Genomic DNA, 16,009 nt, shown 5'->3' on the forward strand with positions numbered 1-16,009 from the left:
AGTGAGACTGTATTCTTAGTGTGTTTTAACATTACATTCATTCAGTAATGTTTGCTTCGATACATTCTTGTACGCTCTGGTAAAGGTAATGATCACCCATACTGTTTGTCTTTGAAAAGTAGGTGTGTCTTTGGCCTTCAGCGTCACCATAATACACATAGTTTAGTGCCTTTGTACAGCATATTAGCTTCTTTTAATACTTACTGTAATAGATTATCATGTCAGATTGAGAATTCATCCCTGGTCAGTTATTCTTCATTATAACATGCATATACTGTAGGAGTAATATGGCCTTTCCTTGAGTAATCCAAAGTATTTACAGTAGAAGTACATTTTTAAACTCCATACACATTATAAAAATGACTAAATAAAATATAAATGTACTAATTTATCTCTTCATAAGAAAATAATCATGACCTTAAAGCTACTTCTTTTCAACACCAGAAACTCACGTACAGTACTACAGACAGAGTATTCACATTGTAAGGCCATTATGACAATGTAATTCAAGATAAAACCTGAAAATGAGAACTGGATGTTCTTTACAGCATTGCAACAAGAGGCCAAAAAATAAAATGATAGAAAAATAAATTCTCCTCGTCCCACTGAGCCACCTGTCCATCATCTGTCCATCACCGTCTACACCCAGCCAGACATGCAGAACTACAGTGGGCTGATCCATGCAGGGTCTTTATATGTAGGTAGGTGTCTCCTGTCCGGTCAGCAGTCTGAACATCACAGCAGGCATCGTCTTCATGTTGATCTGGCAAAGACAGGCACAGATGAGAGGAGTGGGGGGCAATTACACTGGCAGCTTAAGAGGCCATTTATAGAGGAACAGTCGTAATCACATCACTTGAATCCAGGCCTAATTTATTCCCATCTGTGCTACCAAAGATGCAGAAGAGACCTTGGATCCATTACTGACAAATAATAAGCTTTAATGGAGATATATACTGGGAGAAAATGGGCAGAAAGAAACACACAAAAAACAAAACCACAGCATGTTAACAGCTGATAAAATCGAGTGAGAAAACTTGTCTGGGCAAAATTTAAGCAATTTGTAATTCTATTTAAAGTAAACTGTCCACTTTAGGGCACAAATTTATTTCCTTGTGCTCAAATCTCAAGCTTCAAGTACTATTGCCAGTAGCTAGTTAGCTTAGCATAAAGACTGAAAACAGGGGTAAACAGCTAGCCTGGGTCTGTCCAAAGGTATCCCTTCCCACTCTTTATGTCTTTATGCTGTAGCTTCATATTTATCACAATTTTCTTATCTAACTGTCTCTTACTGAGTTTATTATTGATTAATTGCATCCTGTAGTGCTGTATGTATGCAATAATCTGGACCTGGAACCAATCTCAAACTGCTCTAATCTGTATGTACAGTGCTGCTTGAAAGTTTGTGAGCCCTTTAGAATTTTCCCTATGTCTGCATAAAAATGTGATCACATTTCCATCAATTAAACAAATGAGACAAAAGCCATACCTTGTTCATTTATTTATTGAGGGAAATTATCCAATTTTACATATTTGTGCGTGGCAAAAGTATGTGAACCTCTAAGATCAATTCATTTGAAGGGGAAATTAGAGTCGGGTATTTCAATCAATGGGATGACAATCAAGTGTGAGTCTGGGAGGCCCTGCCTTATTTAAAGAAGAGAAATCTGTGTCTTCACTATCAAAGTCTGAGCTTTACAACACAGGTTTGTGGAAGTGTGTCATGGCTCGAACAAAGGAGATTTCTGAGGACCTTAGAAGATGATACTCACTCTCTCAGGGATACAAAACCATTTCTAAAGAGTTTGGACTCCACCAGTTGACTGTCAGGCAAATCATGTACAAACAGAGGACATCAAACACCATTGTTACCCTCCCCAGGGGTGGTCAACAACAAAAATCACACCAAGAGCAAGGCGTGTAATACTCCGGGAGGTCACAAGGGACACCAGGATAACATCGAGGAAACTGAAGGCCTGTCTTGCAGTGGCAAGTTCATGAGTCAACAGTCAATGTTCATGAGTCCACCATCAGGAGAACATTAAACATCAATGGTGTGCATGGCAGAGTTGCAAGGACAAAAGGCACTTCTCTCCAGAAAGAACATTGCTGCTGTCTACAATTTGCTCAAGACCACATGGATAAGCCAGAAAGCAATTGAAAAAATGTTCTGTGGATGGATGACACCAAAATCAAACTTTTTGGCTTGAATGAGAAGCATTATGTTTGCTGATGAGCAAACATTGCGTTCCAGCCTAAGAACCTTAACCCATCTGTGAAACATGGTGGTGGCATTATCATGGTTTGGACCTGTTTTGCTGCCTCTGGACCAGGACAACTTGCAATCATCAATTGATGGAACTATGAGATCTGAGTTGTATCAGTAAATTCTACAGGAAAATGTCAAGGTATCTGTCTGTGAACTGAAGCTCAACAGAAAGTGTTTCTGGCTAGAGAAGAAGAAAGATAATGTTTTGGAATGGCTGAATCAAAGTCCTGACCTGAATCCTATGGAAATGCAGTGGAAGGACCTGAAGCAGACAGTTCATACAAAGAAGCCCATCAGATGTTACCCTGGGGTCCCTGAGTTAAGACTGTTCTGTGAGGAGGAGTGGGCTAAAATTCTTCCAAGCCGATGTGCAGGGCTAATACACAGTTACTAGAAACATTTGGTTGATGTTATTGCTGCAAAAGAGGGTCACAACAATTACTGAAACCAAGGGTTCACATACTTTTGCCTTACACAAATATGTAAGATTGGATCATTTTCCACAATAAATAAATGAAAAAGTTTAATGTTTTTGTCTCATTTGTTTAATTTGGTTCCCTTTATCTAGTTTTATGACTTGTGTAAAAATCTGATCACGTTTTAGGTCATATTTATGCAGAAATAGAGAAAATTCTGAAGGGTTCACAGACTGTCAAAGCAGCACTGTATATCTTTAAAAAAAGTTAAGTGATCCATGAGGTGCAGTAATCAGTGAAAATTGCCATCTTGCGGCACAAGGAGTTCTTACCTCACCCACTGACACAGACAAGGTTTGAACAATCTTCTCATGAGCCATGGCAACCACACTCTGACCATTTATTTCAATGATTCTGTGTCCAACACGCACACCACCTCGCTCAGCAATGCCACCCCGCATCAGGCTGCAGATCTGAGAATGTGAAAACAACTTTGCTCAGTAAAGATTAACATAACATCATTTGTACAGTAGTATAGTATATGTGCACAGCTTTCACTCATTAAGACATAGTGATGCTTTTCAGGTGTTGCCCACCATTAATTTTGAGTCTTAAGTGTCATACTGACAAGGGCTTACTCACAATGCCGTTCTGAACACTGAAGCCAAGCTGAAACTTGAGATCAGGTCTCTTGATGAGGACAGTGGTGACAGGAGGGCAGCTCACAATACTCAGCTTTACCTTCAACTGATTCTTTAGACCCTGAAATATATCCCAAAAAAAAGAAAGCATAAGAGATTGAGAGAAAATTGTGATTTTAATGTTTAGTTAAGAACTTGTGTGGTGTTTCTATGTGTAAGTGCATAATTGTGTGGATGAAATAACTCTCTTAGGGTGTTGTTTAATAATTAAATGGAACATGCTTTGATTTATCTCTCTTGTCTACCGGCTTAATCCTTTTGAGGGTCATTGAAGGCTGGAGACTCTCAGTATGCAATGAGCAGAAATCAAGGAGACACCTTGAACAGGTCACCGATCCATCACACATCTCACATAAATACACAGACACTTAAATCCATACCTAAGGGCAATTTAGAGTCTCCTTGTCTTTGCAGTGTGGCCAGAAAATCGCACATAAATGGAGATAAACTTTTTTGTTGTGAGGCGACAGTGCCAACCACTGTGCTATGAGACTGAACAAAGGCTGAATGAGTCCAAAAACTATCTGGAGGTGCTTGATACGCTCCGTACCTTGATGATGCCCTGGCAGGTGGCCAGCGGCAGCCCCACTAGGCTGGTGTCATTGATGGACATAATCTGGTCCCCAACACTGAGTTTACCAGAGCGAGCTGCAGGGCCGCTGTTCAGCATGCTGGCCAGGATGACGGTGGGCAGAATGGAGCCCCAGCCAGACTCAACAATCACCACACCGAGGCTCTCCCCTTTCTGCTTCTCCACATACAGCTGGAACACAGAAAAAAGTATTTAAACTCTTCCACTGAATCATCTTCAGCACATTTTAAGTTTAAAAGATTTGTGAGATTCTCCTACAGCCTTTATGTTCTAGGAAATGAATCTGTCATCATTTACCTGCAACGAATAAAAAAATGGCACACCTCTTTACAGTTGTCTGAGTTTGAGAAATGGACGAGGTCATCGTGGTACATTTCCTGGGAGTTGATGATGTCACTGTATTGTTTCTGGCTCAAGTCCGTCGGGTTGATGCCATTGGCTCGCAGGAATTCTCTGTAAGCCACACTAAAAGCCTGACCGATGGACTGTGCAATGAGCTGCGCCTGTGGGAAGGGGAGCGTTTGGGGAAAACTACTCAGCAGAAAGACTATCCCAGTTGACAACAGCAAGGAGGTGAGAAAGATCACAATGATTTCAGTAACACAGAGCAAATATCTAAAACAAAACTTAGGTATAAACTCAAAACTAAAACTGTATGCGCAGTTAAGCAGCAAACACTTACATCCTCTGACTCAAAGACATAGCAGATCATCCTGTACTGACTCTTCCCTTCACTGGTAGAAACAGGAGATTCTGCAAAATCCTCTGACGATGCCTGAGACATGCGCCTCCGTGCCATCAGAACCACAATACTGCCAATGTCGGCGATGTAGGAGATAGTACGCAAGGCACTGTCCATCATTGTCTCCTGTGTGGAGCAAAAAGAATGACAATCATTGCTCATTATGTCTGCAAATAGCATCAAAAGATGATTAAACACAGAAGGGGAGCTGATCCAACACACAGACATCTAAGAGTTACTAACCTGTGTGTCAGCATTGAGCACTTTGACAGCTTTAGTGGAGATAAACAGGTCCACTTCAGTCATCATTTGAGAGTCTTCATCTTGGCTCTTTGAAATAAATAAAGTGTTTGAAACAGACATTTCATATTTCTATGCTTTTGCTGCTACTTTATTCTTACAATGAAAACTTTCAAGGAGAGTAAAAAAAAAAGTCATGCAACAGCTCTACCTTGTGGTAAAAACACATAACTGCAGCACAACTAACCTTTCACAAATAGGCCAGCTGGCAAACGGGTACATGTATACTGTTATACATCCCATTAAATCATTAAAACCACAGTAAAAGGCACTTTGAGAGAACAAGCTTCTGACAGTGCTGAACAAATAGCTTGCTGTTATACCTAAAGTCTTCAATTTCGATTTCTTGAACCTGTAAACATGCCCTTAGGATTTGGTATCAAGTCTTTATCTCTGTTAGTTTGATAGCTAAAGCTTAAAAGGCAACTTATCTATTGGAAAAAGTCCCAGATTCAGATCACCAACAAAATTTAATCAATTTCTCCTTGTCCCAAGGCCAATCTGTTTGTGAAATTCTTTTTAAATCTGTTCTTATGTTTTTGCAATACACAGACAGGAAGAAAGTATACAATAACCTCCTTGGCAGATTTAAATATTTATAAAACAAATCAATTGATGTTAACAACCATCTCACTAAAGAGGCAGATTACCTTGATACGACTGACAGCTTCATGGGCCTGGGACATGCGGACAGATTTGGAGGGATTCTTATCAGATAACACCTGAGTGCAGCCAAGGTAGTTAGCAGCAAAGATGATTCCATCAATAAGATCTTCAGGCTCACAGGGACCTGGGACTTTGCAGCACAACAAACAGCTCTCATTGTAAGACATTATAAGACACTATAATGTGTAAAGAATGATGAAAACTGATAAATGTAAGAATATTCTGCAATAATTACCGTCCTCAAAGCTGGGAAAAGAAGCAGCTTCCTGTGTTTTCTTTAGACAAATTAATATGTTAGTTAAACTTCAAGGGCAATCATTTTATAGCATTAATACTCAAGAGGATATACTTTATTAACCATATCAATCATCACAGCAATTATTTGTCAGTATGGTGGCCCATGTACAACAGTTACAAAAGCATATGTTTCAAAAATTAGCTAAAACCATATTGTGGTGCATTAACAATAGTTATCTTAGCTGAAACCTCTTGCTATGTTATAAGTCTTCACCTTGGGAGTATTGCTCTCCTCTGCAGGGACGAGCTCTGGGCATTGAGGCCTCCTCGGCTGTTCTGGCACGTTCTCAGGCATCACGGCTTTGCTTGGCTTCTCACCCTGCTGTACACAAACAACTGCTTCAACTTGGGCAAGTCTTGTTTGAAATATTTCTTGTTGTCCTGAGTAGATGATAAGCCAAAGAGAACAAGGCTACAGAGACTATTTGTAGCAAAGCACATAATTGAAATCTTACTTAATTCACTCTAGAGCATATGGCAGATTGTGTAGAAACACAAACAAACACAAGCTACAGGGGATGAGATCCGACTAAGACCTGCCCCATTGGCGATGGTTACCTGCTGGGGTTTCTCTGGCGGTCTCTGCCTCTCCTCAAGAGGCTCCCTCTGTTGCTCTGGTGTCTGATGAGGAGCCAGGGATGGTTCGATAACCCTGGGATCACTCTCCCGGCTGTTAACAGAGGGACTGGGTCTGGGAACAGGAGGAGCCTCTCTACGAGGTTGAGCCTTCTGTGTGTCGGCAGGTGACTGAGCATGGGAATGACGAGGCGGTGGAGGAGGATGTTGCTTACTGGAACTAGATCTAGCTTTGGTCCGCACAGCGGCCTTTTTGTAGTCCTTTGACAGTGTCTTTGGACGCTGTTCAGCGCTGTTGGTCGTGCATTCTTTGATCCCAGAGACAATATGCTCAATGTCCTGTCCTGCTCCCCTCCTCCCTCGTCCTTTACCCTGCCTCTCCTTCTCTTTTGGACCCATGTGAGAGGACTCACACTTCTTATTGGCTCCTGGGATATTATAGTTTCTTGTGATTCGAGTGTCATCTTCTCTTTCCCTTTCATCACCTCCCTTTCTAATTCTTTCATTCTCATTGTCCTGATAAAGGCTAGCCTGCTTCTGAACACTGTTCTCTGTCTCCTCTAAATCCTCTATAAATTTGGCACCATCCAGCACCTCCTCTATCTCATCTCCGTCACTAAAGAAGAACCTGTTCTCCTGGCCCTTTTCCACTTCCCCCTCTGCTTCATCTGCAGCAATGGGGGCGCAATGCGACCTAAACCGATGGCCTGTCTTGTGAGGCTTAGTGTCTGATTGTGGTCCCTCGCATATTTCTGTGCTATGACAAGGCCTGGGAGTGAATTGGTCAATGGCACTGCTGCTCTCATTAATATTATCACCCACTGCATGCTTTATATAGCCACCATCCTCAGGACAGTACTGCTTGTAATACCTCATGTCCATGATGCCCTCCCTGTTTAAATGTAGTACCTCATCATAATCCTGCTCGACATCAGAGCCCACATTGTCGTACTCAGAGCAGGTGTCCTCCATGTCCTCAGGACGAGGGTCACAACTCGTGTAATAGTGGTTTGCAGGGGCAGGAGGAGTCAGCTGGTCATTGTTATCATCCTTCAAGGTACACAGTGGTTGCGCTGATACCTCCTTCACCAAACCACTGTGCTCTTCTTGGCTCTGTTTTGTGAGTCCTGGACCAGGGCACGGCGGAGAGCTGGGAGCCAATATTTTGGAAATGGTTCCTGGCCTCTTTCCATGAGCCATTACTGGCCCTGTAAGCCCACTACTCTCAACCCTGTGAACATTAATAGATAACCAAAATTAGATTTTTGAGATGCCTGCATTATGCTCTCTGTACATTTTCACTTGATATCTTCAACAGCACATCTTCATTTATACTCTCAGCAATCTCCTACTGCCTTTTTTCTCATACTACAAAGGAATATTAGTAGTATGTTTTACAATAGATCTTATGTTATTCATCGGTTTTAGCTCCAAAATAACCACTTCTAGATACAACACAATAAAACATTACCAGCAAATTTATCAAAGTGCACCAGATTTGAATAACATATTGTCAAAGATTCTCATACCACACTTAAAATTTTGAATTAAATCTCCAATTATATCAGAGCAAAAGTCTCTCTTTCATACTTAAAACACACAGAAACAATCCCTTCTTCAAGCACAAACAGTAGCCACTTATTAAAGTCATAATATAGTACATCCATCCATTACTTTTACTCCATCTAACACCCACATGAATCATCTCAGTCCTTTTGTCTGGTGGCTGCTGATGTTTTGTTATCTGTCATCTTGCTTTGTTGTGTCGGCTCTAATTTGGTCTTGATGTTCTGCAGAACAGGAAAGCTGCAGTAAAACGGTTTTAAGCGAGTCACAGCAGTAGCGTGTTATGTCATGTCTGTTTTCTGTAAAATCATTGTTACTTTTTCTATATGAAATACACCCTCACTCACAATTTCATCCCTGAAATATTATATTATGTGTTTAGTGCGATTTATGACCCATGACTTATGTCCACTGACGAAACTGTTTGTGCGATAGTACATCATTCTTATGACATCTGAATAGCATCCCCAAATGGATGACTATGGCAACACATCGTTGTATGTATTGGCAAATAAACCAGTAACACCACAATAAAAAAAGCAAACACAGCTTGTGGATCATATTTATTTGCACTATTCTGTGTCTCTGTTATGTTTTTTTAGGGAGTTTAAGGGGCCAACAACAACTAAAAAGACCAATGGCAATCACAAGACTGTTACACTAAATCAAACATATTGTCATACAGTACAATAGAGCTGAAATTATGTATTGATAAGTCAACTGACAATCAATCAGCAAATATTTTGATAATTGGTTAAGTCATAATTTGTAATTTTACAAAAAATGACTTATTCCAGCCTCTCAAATGTCAATATATGCCATCTTTCTAGTATTCTATGGTAAATCTTCCAGTTTTGGACTGTTGGTTAGGCAAAACAAGCCATTTCAATTCATTACCTTGTGGGGCTCTGAGAAATGTGATGAGCATTTTTCACTATTTTCTGCCATTCTACAGACCAAACTATGAATGGATTGATTGAGAAAATAATCTAGAAATGAACTGATAATGAAAATAATCGTTATTTGCTGCCCTACAGCACCACAAACATACAACAACATATAACACCTATAAAAGAAGGGGAGATTTCATCAACTCAGCAAAATAAAATAAATATCCATTTTTTACATACAGTTTGGTTTAAAAAAAAAAGGCTTCATCACTTGATAGACACTAAATTATACAGATACGAAGCAATCACATTGGGCACAGTGGTCTGATTCCAGTCCAAACATGTCTAAATCAACACCCTCATCAAAACATGAAGCATGCACATTGGTGATGAAATGGAAAAAAAACAGTTTGATTTGGTCTCAAGCTCCTGGATATAATGTAGGTTTAACACATTAAACACAACAAATCCCAGTCGTTCACGGTGTCGATCAGATGATAATGTAACTGAGATTATGGTATTATGAGCACAAAAACCTAATCCTCCCAGATCACTGCCAACACACATACAACACGCGGAGCAAATCATGACCTCTCCATGGTGCTGAACCGCTAATTAAAAACAAAAAAGGCTCATTATAGTCTTGGATTGATGTTCAGTACTTAAAATAAGCATTTTTGCCCTGCCCTTGGCGTATTTGTGGTGGTATTTTAAAAGCCCATTACGCTCAACTTTTGCCGCAGCTGCAGGGGTGGTTGTTGTGGTTGCTCCGGTTTCCCCACAAGTGGACGCCGCATTCCCATCTGCCTAAATATCAATAAGATAATCGGATATATGGTTTTCCTGCGCATATTGCTCGCAGTAATGGAGCTGAAACCACTGCACACACTCTGCTGGTTTTACCATCTGGAATCATCATATTATCCCGCTGCTGCAATTCACATCGACCTTGATTTAAAGCATAGACTGCACCATGCTGACATCCAGTTTATGGGCTGATGTTGTACCAGAAGAGCACATTCAGCATTGTCTCCATCTCTGTTATCGCAAGCAGAATAGGCCCATATTCATCTATATACTGCATTTATCTTAAACATGTGTAAATAGATAATTCTGTGTGGCACTTACCACCATCAGTCCTGTCGACGGCCTTCCTTTTAAAATGCCCGTGTGCTGATCAGATCAGATTGCTTCTCCGGAATGGTGATTTTTGAATAAAAGCCGCACAGCAGCCCAGGAACCTGTGTAGAAAATACACCCTCCATCATGTGCTCACTGCTCCGCTCCCCCAAAAAACACTGTGAGAAGCATAATATAATGAGTGCATGTACGTACACCAAAATAACTGACCTACTGATTATAATTTTACTTTAAAGCAATGAAAACAATAGACTAATTCATATTTAACAATGCACTAAGGTGTCATTAAGCAGGGTTATTACAATTATCTATAATTTAACTATTTAACTAACTTAACTATTTAACATATAAATACTTCCCATTCAGACCAACAATTTTAAAAATATATATATTTTAAGTTTTGCATTTGGGCAGTTGAAAGAACACATCGATATAACTGTGATCGATTATTACAAACTAAACTGCGCTCGTCGCTCTGTTGCTTCTGCCTGAAAAGCGGGACTGTTATGCTGCTCTTATGTTACCGGCTGAGGTTACTGCTGCTGCTGCTCACTGATATGTGGATCTACTGACAACTTTTCTTTTGATTGTTTTGGTGTTTTTTTTAAATGAGCATGTTAAGCACCGCGAGCAACAAATGTGTCACCGTTTCAAAGTGTCTCTTTCTGAGCTAAATTAGCGATTTTTTGGTTAGCCGAACAGTGCCGTAGCATTAGCAACCTCACGACACTTGTATTGATATTACCACTCGGAGGATGCAACAAAGAAAAGCTCCTAAAAGCATTGTTTTCCACCATGACCGAAAGACCCAACAAAGACAAACTCAAGCGAAGTTTATCATTGTCCAAGAGCAAGAAGAAAGGCGATGTTAAAACTGGGGTTTCTTCCAGCACAGCTCCCATCACCTCGTTCTTCAGTAGCCCGCAGCCGTCTAAACTGGCCTGTCCTCTGTGTGGCCAGTTGATACCCAGATTCAGGATTAATGAGCACATTGATTTGCAATGTCAGAACTTTGAAAGAGGAGACAGCAGTGCCGCCTCAGCAAGTAATAGTGTTGTGCCAAGCATCCAGTTGTCACCAAGAAGGAATCCCCCAAAGACCCCGGAGCTGGCTCCAAAGAAAGAAGAAGAGGTCAAAGAAAGCCAGACCAGTCCTTATTTCAAAAAGAGTAACTTTCAGCAGGTGCCACGGGAGATAAGAAGTAAGACTGTAGTTAGAACAATTGACCTGGGAAGTCTGTCCTCTAAGTTATCTAGGAAATGTCATAAGATACCTGAGAAGACACAGACTGAAGATAAAAATGCACCGACTTATCCTGACAAAGAGGAAGATCCTTCAGAGGCCCTTAGCAGCTCACAGAAAGAAAATTTTCTTGTTGAGGCTTTAGAAGACAAAAGAGACTGTATAGCAACCATTGACCTGACAACAACCAGTCCTGAGACCCCAGCAGCAAATCTATCATGTTTAGAAAAAGCATCTCAACCAGAGACCGTCCGAAAACTATTTACTCCAAAGTTGCTCTCTTCTTCCAACAAACTAACAAAGAGAAAAAAAGAAACAACTTCCACTGGTAGGTTGTCCAATTTCAATAAAAAAGCTAAATACGAGGGAAGCAGCAGAAAGACAGAAACAATCTCATCAAGTGAAGGTACAGCAGAGACGACTGATATAGACCAGTTTAAAGCTGAGACGCCCTCCACCACTACTTGTGACCCCCTTTTTAGTTCAGAAGAAACAAATAAGAAAAATTCTGCATCGATCAATAGTGATTTGCCGGCAGAGTCTGGTGCTGAGAAAACCAACAGCGACCAGGCAGTTGAGAGCTCTCCTCCACAACGACTACCCTACTACCTCCGTAATTTCCAGACCGTCCTACAGGCCGTGCTGGAGAATGAGGACGACAGAGAACTGTTCAACCAGGAAGATATGTCACTCATACATGCATTTGAGAAGCTCTCAGGTATGCCGAAATATCACCCAGTCATTGTAATTTTAAAAATCTTTAAAAGCCTTGTTACTTTCATGTGTTTTCCTTCTCATAGTCATGGGGCAGAAGCTGTATGTGAGACTGTTTCAGAGGAAACTGAAGTGGCTCCAAGTTAATAAACTGGATTATGGAGAGATATGCAGTGATTTGGGACCTGTTGCTCAAGAGCTGGTTCAGGGTGGTTTTCTACAGTCAGGTGATTGATTGTACATATTTTTTATTATTTCTTTGCCATAATTGGTGTAAATACAGTTAATTATGATTAAGTTGGTTACCACTCTTACACTTTACACCTCCTGAAATGTAACTGTTGTTCTGTTGAGGTAGTGCGGATGGTAGGGAGGGTGTCTAAACACCAGATCACCCCAAACATTTAGATTTTCTCGTTCTATCTTGTTAATGCCCACCCATGGAAATGTTCTCTTCATTTCAAAGAGAGTGACCTTCAGGACCTTGGAGAGGCTCTGGATCTCCTGCCGGCCCCTGAACTCAAAGCTCTGGCTAAGACCTTCCATCTGGGCAGTTCTGGGACACAGAAACAGCAGCTAGTGGACGGGCTTCTCCGTCTGAGCAAGCAGAAGTCCCTCTTCTCTCTGACCTCTGCTCAAAGCAACATTGGGGCTGTCATCCTGAAAAGGTGCAACGAGCTTCTACATTTTCTCATTGACAGCGTTTATATTGCTGTGACTGATCTCACCCCTCTCCTCTCTGACCTTAAAGAGCGAAGCAGCTTGCAGGTTCCTGTGTGCGTCTGCGTCGTGGTCCGCGTGCTGTCTTCTCTCGCATCCTTCTACTCTTCTCTTTGACGGACACTATGGATGAGGAGGAGATGGCAGCTGGTGGACAGAGCCAGCTGTACACCATCCTGCTGGTCAACTCAGGACGTCTGGCTTTCCCAGACTACACAGTGCAGCGTGCAGCAAAGGTGTTTCAGGACAGAGAGGACCTCATCAGGTGAGATGTTTGCAAATTGAGTTTATTGTATTTTATTTCAGCAGGATAGGCAAGATTAAATACTCATGGCTCCATAATTCATGCCAGATATGAAGCATCCATGCGAGCCCTGCAAGAAGTGGCCTCAGCTATGCAGGCAGGCCATTGGGACGAGGCCCTGGAGCTTTACACGGCTGCCAAAAATGCCTGGCAGGAGTTGAGGCAAAATCATGACCTCAGGTGAGGACCTCATCAATCTATTTATTTGTTTCTGCCTAAAACACAGACACAGAGTCCCTGGTGGTAGTTTAATGTTAACATTATCACTGTGTTGGGTAGTCACCAGGAAGAGCTGCCAGTGTTCCTGCGCAGTTTCACAACAGGATGGGCCTACACTCGTATCTTATCCAGAGGAGTGGAGATCTTACAGAGGCTACGTCAATATGAGGTTTGCTGGCGTTATCCACTTACACACTTGCACATATTTAAGTACGTTTGAAGTGAGTTGTAATCTTATGTCATATTTTTAAATTGTTCTTTTTTTGTTGTTGTTGCAGGAAGCAGTCGAGGAGCTGCGGTCCTTATTATTGCAGTCTGTTTATTGTCCTGACAGCCGAGGGCGGTGGTGGGACAGACTGGCGTTAAACCTTCACCAGCACCTCAAAAAACCTGAGCAAGTGAGTACCTGTATCTGTGGTTCCATTCACCTCTTTGATACATTTTCATCATTCATTTCTCTCTGTAACACTTTGCTCAATAATAGCCATTGTGTTTTTAATTTGTTTGACTGTGGTCTTTTCCTGTCGCTCCTAGGCTATTTGTGCTATCAAAGACGGGCTGTTAGACCCTCTGGTGCGAACAGGACATAAGCTATCCCTCCATCAGAGAGCTGTAAGGATGAGAGAGTCTGCTAGCTGCAAGAAGTACCGTCTACAACTCAAAGACCTGCCCACTATCCAAGTCCAAGATGTCAGACATGTGAGTTGTGCGCAATGTGTCAGTATGTGGATGTATTTAAAGTAAAAGATGTATTATTTTCATGTTTGGGCTTTTATCTGCAGGTGACCATCCGAGGACAGCTGTTTCCTCATGAAGGCGGCATGGGGAAATCTCGGTTTCTTATTCCAGCAAACGGAGAAGGGGAAGATAGTGCTAATGCTACTGTAATATGCTCTGTGGAAGAGCTCTCTTTAGCACATTACCACCAACAAGGTTTTGATCAAGGTAACTTTTCTTCTCCTTTTAAAAATATTTTGGTATCTCCTGATCACCAGAACAATAAACTGTCATTATTTTAACGTAACAGGGATCCATGGAGAGGGCTCAACATTTTCTACGTTGTTTGCACTTCTGTTATGGGACATCATTTTTATGGAGGGTATTCCAGATGTTTTCCGAAATCCATACCAGGTATGATAAGCTCAGTACACTGTAAGTATTGAGGGATATCAGTGCATCTAGGCAAGTTTAACTTATCTTCCTTTCCCCTCACAGACATGTCCACTGGACCTTTACACTGACAGTTTCTATGAGAACAGAGAGGAGGCAATCGATAGCCGTGTACAGTTACTGAGTGAAGCTTCTGTGGAGACGCTGCATAGCATGTTGGAGGATGTCTGGATCTCCCAGGAGGGTAAAGTGTGTTCATTGGCCAACTGGGAGCGTTTCTCCTCTCTTCAACAGGCTCAGGTATTTACTGTCATTCTTAAAAATGTAATGTAATGTTTTTTCTCATATTACGTCTAGATACACTGTGACAGGTAATGCAAATTAAGCCTAGATGTGCTATGATAAATAACTAGGATTAGATGTTTTGTCATTGTACATGTGTTATTGTTGGTACTATCTTGAACATGTTTTGCATTGATATTTGCAGTCTCTTGTTTCATGCCTGGGTGGAGCCTTCTTAGGAGGAATAATAGCACGGATGGCAAAAGACTACAGGCACTGCCGTGGAGGTTTGCCTGACCTAGTGGTGTGGAACACCTCCAACAACAGCTACAAGGTGAGATCAAATCACATCATGGTTATTAATTTTTATTTTATTTATCCTGCATTCAGACACTCTGTGGTGTCTGATTCCTTCAAGTCTGATGACCTGGGACGTCTTGTTGTTTTAGCTGGTGGAGGTGAAGGGGCCCAATGACCGGCTGTCCCAGAAGCAACAGATCTGGCTGGATGAGCTGCAGAAACTGGGGGCTGATGTGGAGGTGTGTCACGTGGTGGCTACTGGAGCCAGAGGAGCTCGTCTGGAATAAACAGAGACATAGAAGAACTGACTGATAAGACTGTAACACTAATGAATCAGAGTGTGGTAAAACATAATGGAAACATCAGCTGAAAGATTCTCAGAAGAAATTATTTGTGTGCTTTTTCTGATTCTGGACATCTGGAGACTAGATGTTCTTGTGGCCATCCAGCTTCTACATAGTGGTGTAAATCTTCATCTTAAAAACTGCATTTGTCTTCCATGAGTCACAAATTGAATCCTATTTTGTTACAGGGAATGTTGTGGAAAACGCTGTGCCTTGTGATATTTAGCATTATTTATTATCAGGGAAACCACTGCTTCCAACAAGAAGAGGTGAATTATGAGATGAAGATCATCACTGAGAGCTGCCAGGATCAGAAATAGCTTTCTTACAGATAATACGAGCTGATGCATGACAGGAAATGAATCCAACAACCACACAAAACTGATTGTGTTTCCTTTTCTTTTGCAACAATATATTCCCAGGGTCTTTGGTTGCCAAGCAACGAAAACTCACATTTAGTTGGCTGCTTATGAATTGTATGACAGCTCTATGGGTTTGTTATGCAAGTAATTACTGTTATGTCTATAAATATGCAGTTTTGCTATTACTTTACTAGAGGCAACTCAACTGGAAAAAAATAGAAATAAAACAATAGGGCTGCACTTAATGATTGTTTTCG

At 41.3% G+C, this 16,009-nt stretch overlaps 2 protein-coding genes across 2 annotated transcripts; one reads left to right on the plus strand and one right to left on the minus strand.

Annotated features, from left to right (window-relative positions):
• Positions 1-7: 7 nt before the first annotated feature.
• On the minus strand, positions 8-10,535 carry apba2a (amyloid beta (A4) precursor protein-binding, family A, member 2a). The gene is made up of 12 exons (XM_042413047.1): positions 10,144-10,535; positions 6,542-7,790; positions 6,198-6,305; positions 5,922-5,961; positions 5,671-5,816; positions 4,964-5,050; positions 4,661-4,846; positions 4,302-4,481; positions 3,937-4,149; positions 3,328-3,447; positions 3,018-3,158; positions 8-763 (listed from the first exon to the last, which is right to left on the minus strand). Exons 2-12 carry the CDS (start codon positions 7,757-7,759, stop codon positions 692-694), a joined length of 2,511 nt encoding a protein of 836 aa, XP_042268981.1. The 5' UTR covers positions 7,760-7,790; positions 10,144-10,535; the 3' UTR covers positions 8-691.
• Positions 10,536-10,660: 125 nt separating this feature from the next.
• On the plus strand, positions 10,661-15,997 carry fan1 (FANCD2 and FANCI associated nuclease 1). Its single transcript, XM_042413046.1, has 13 exons — positions 10,661-12,115; positions 12,198-12,338; positions 12,578-12,779; positions 12,863-13,096; positions 13,184-13,315; positions 13,415-13,523; positions 13,633-13,752; positions 13,889-14,053; positions 14,137-14,299; positions 14,382-14,485; positions 14,570-14,764; positions 14,952-15,080; positions 15,196-15,997. Exons 1-13 carry the CDS (start codon positions 10,951-10,953, stop codon positions 15,331-15,333), a joined length of 2,997 nt encoding a protein of 998 aa, XP_042268980.1. The 5' UTR covers positions 10,661-10,950; the 3' UTR covers positions 15,334-15,997.
• Positions 15,998-16,009: the final 12 nt, after the last annotated feature.

The sequence above is a fragment of the Thunnus maccoyii genome, chromosome 5, assembly GCF_910596095.1.
Source record: "Thunnus maccoyii chromosome 5, fThuMac1.1, whole genome shotgun sequence".
Lineage (NCBI taxonomy): Eukaryota > Metazoa > Chordata > Actinopteri > Scombriformes > Scombridae > Thunnus > Thunnus maccoyii.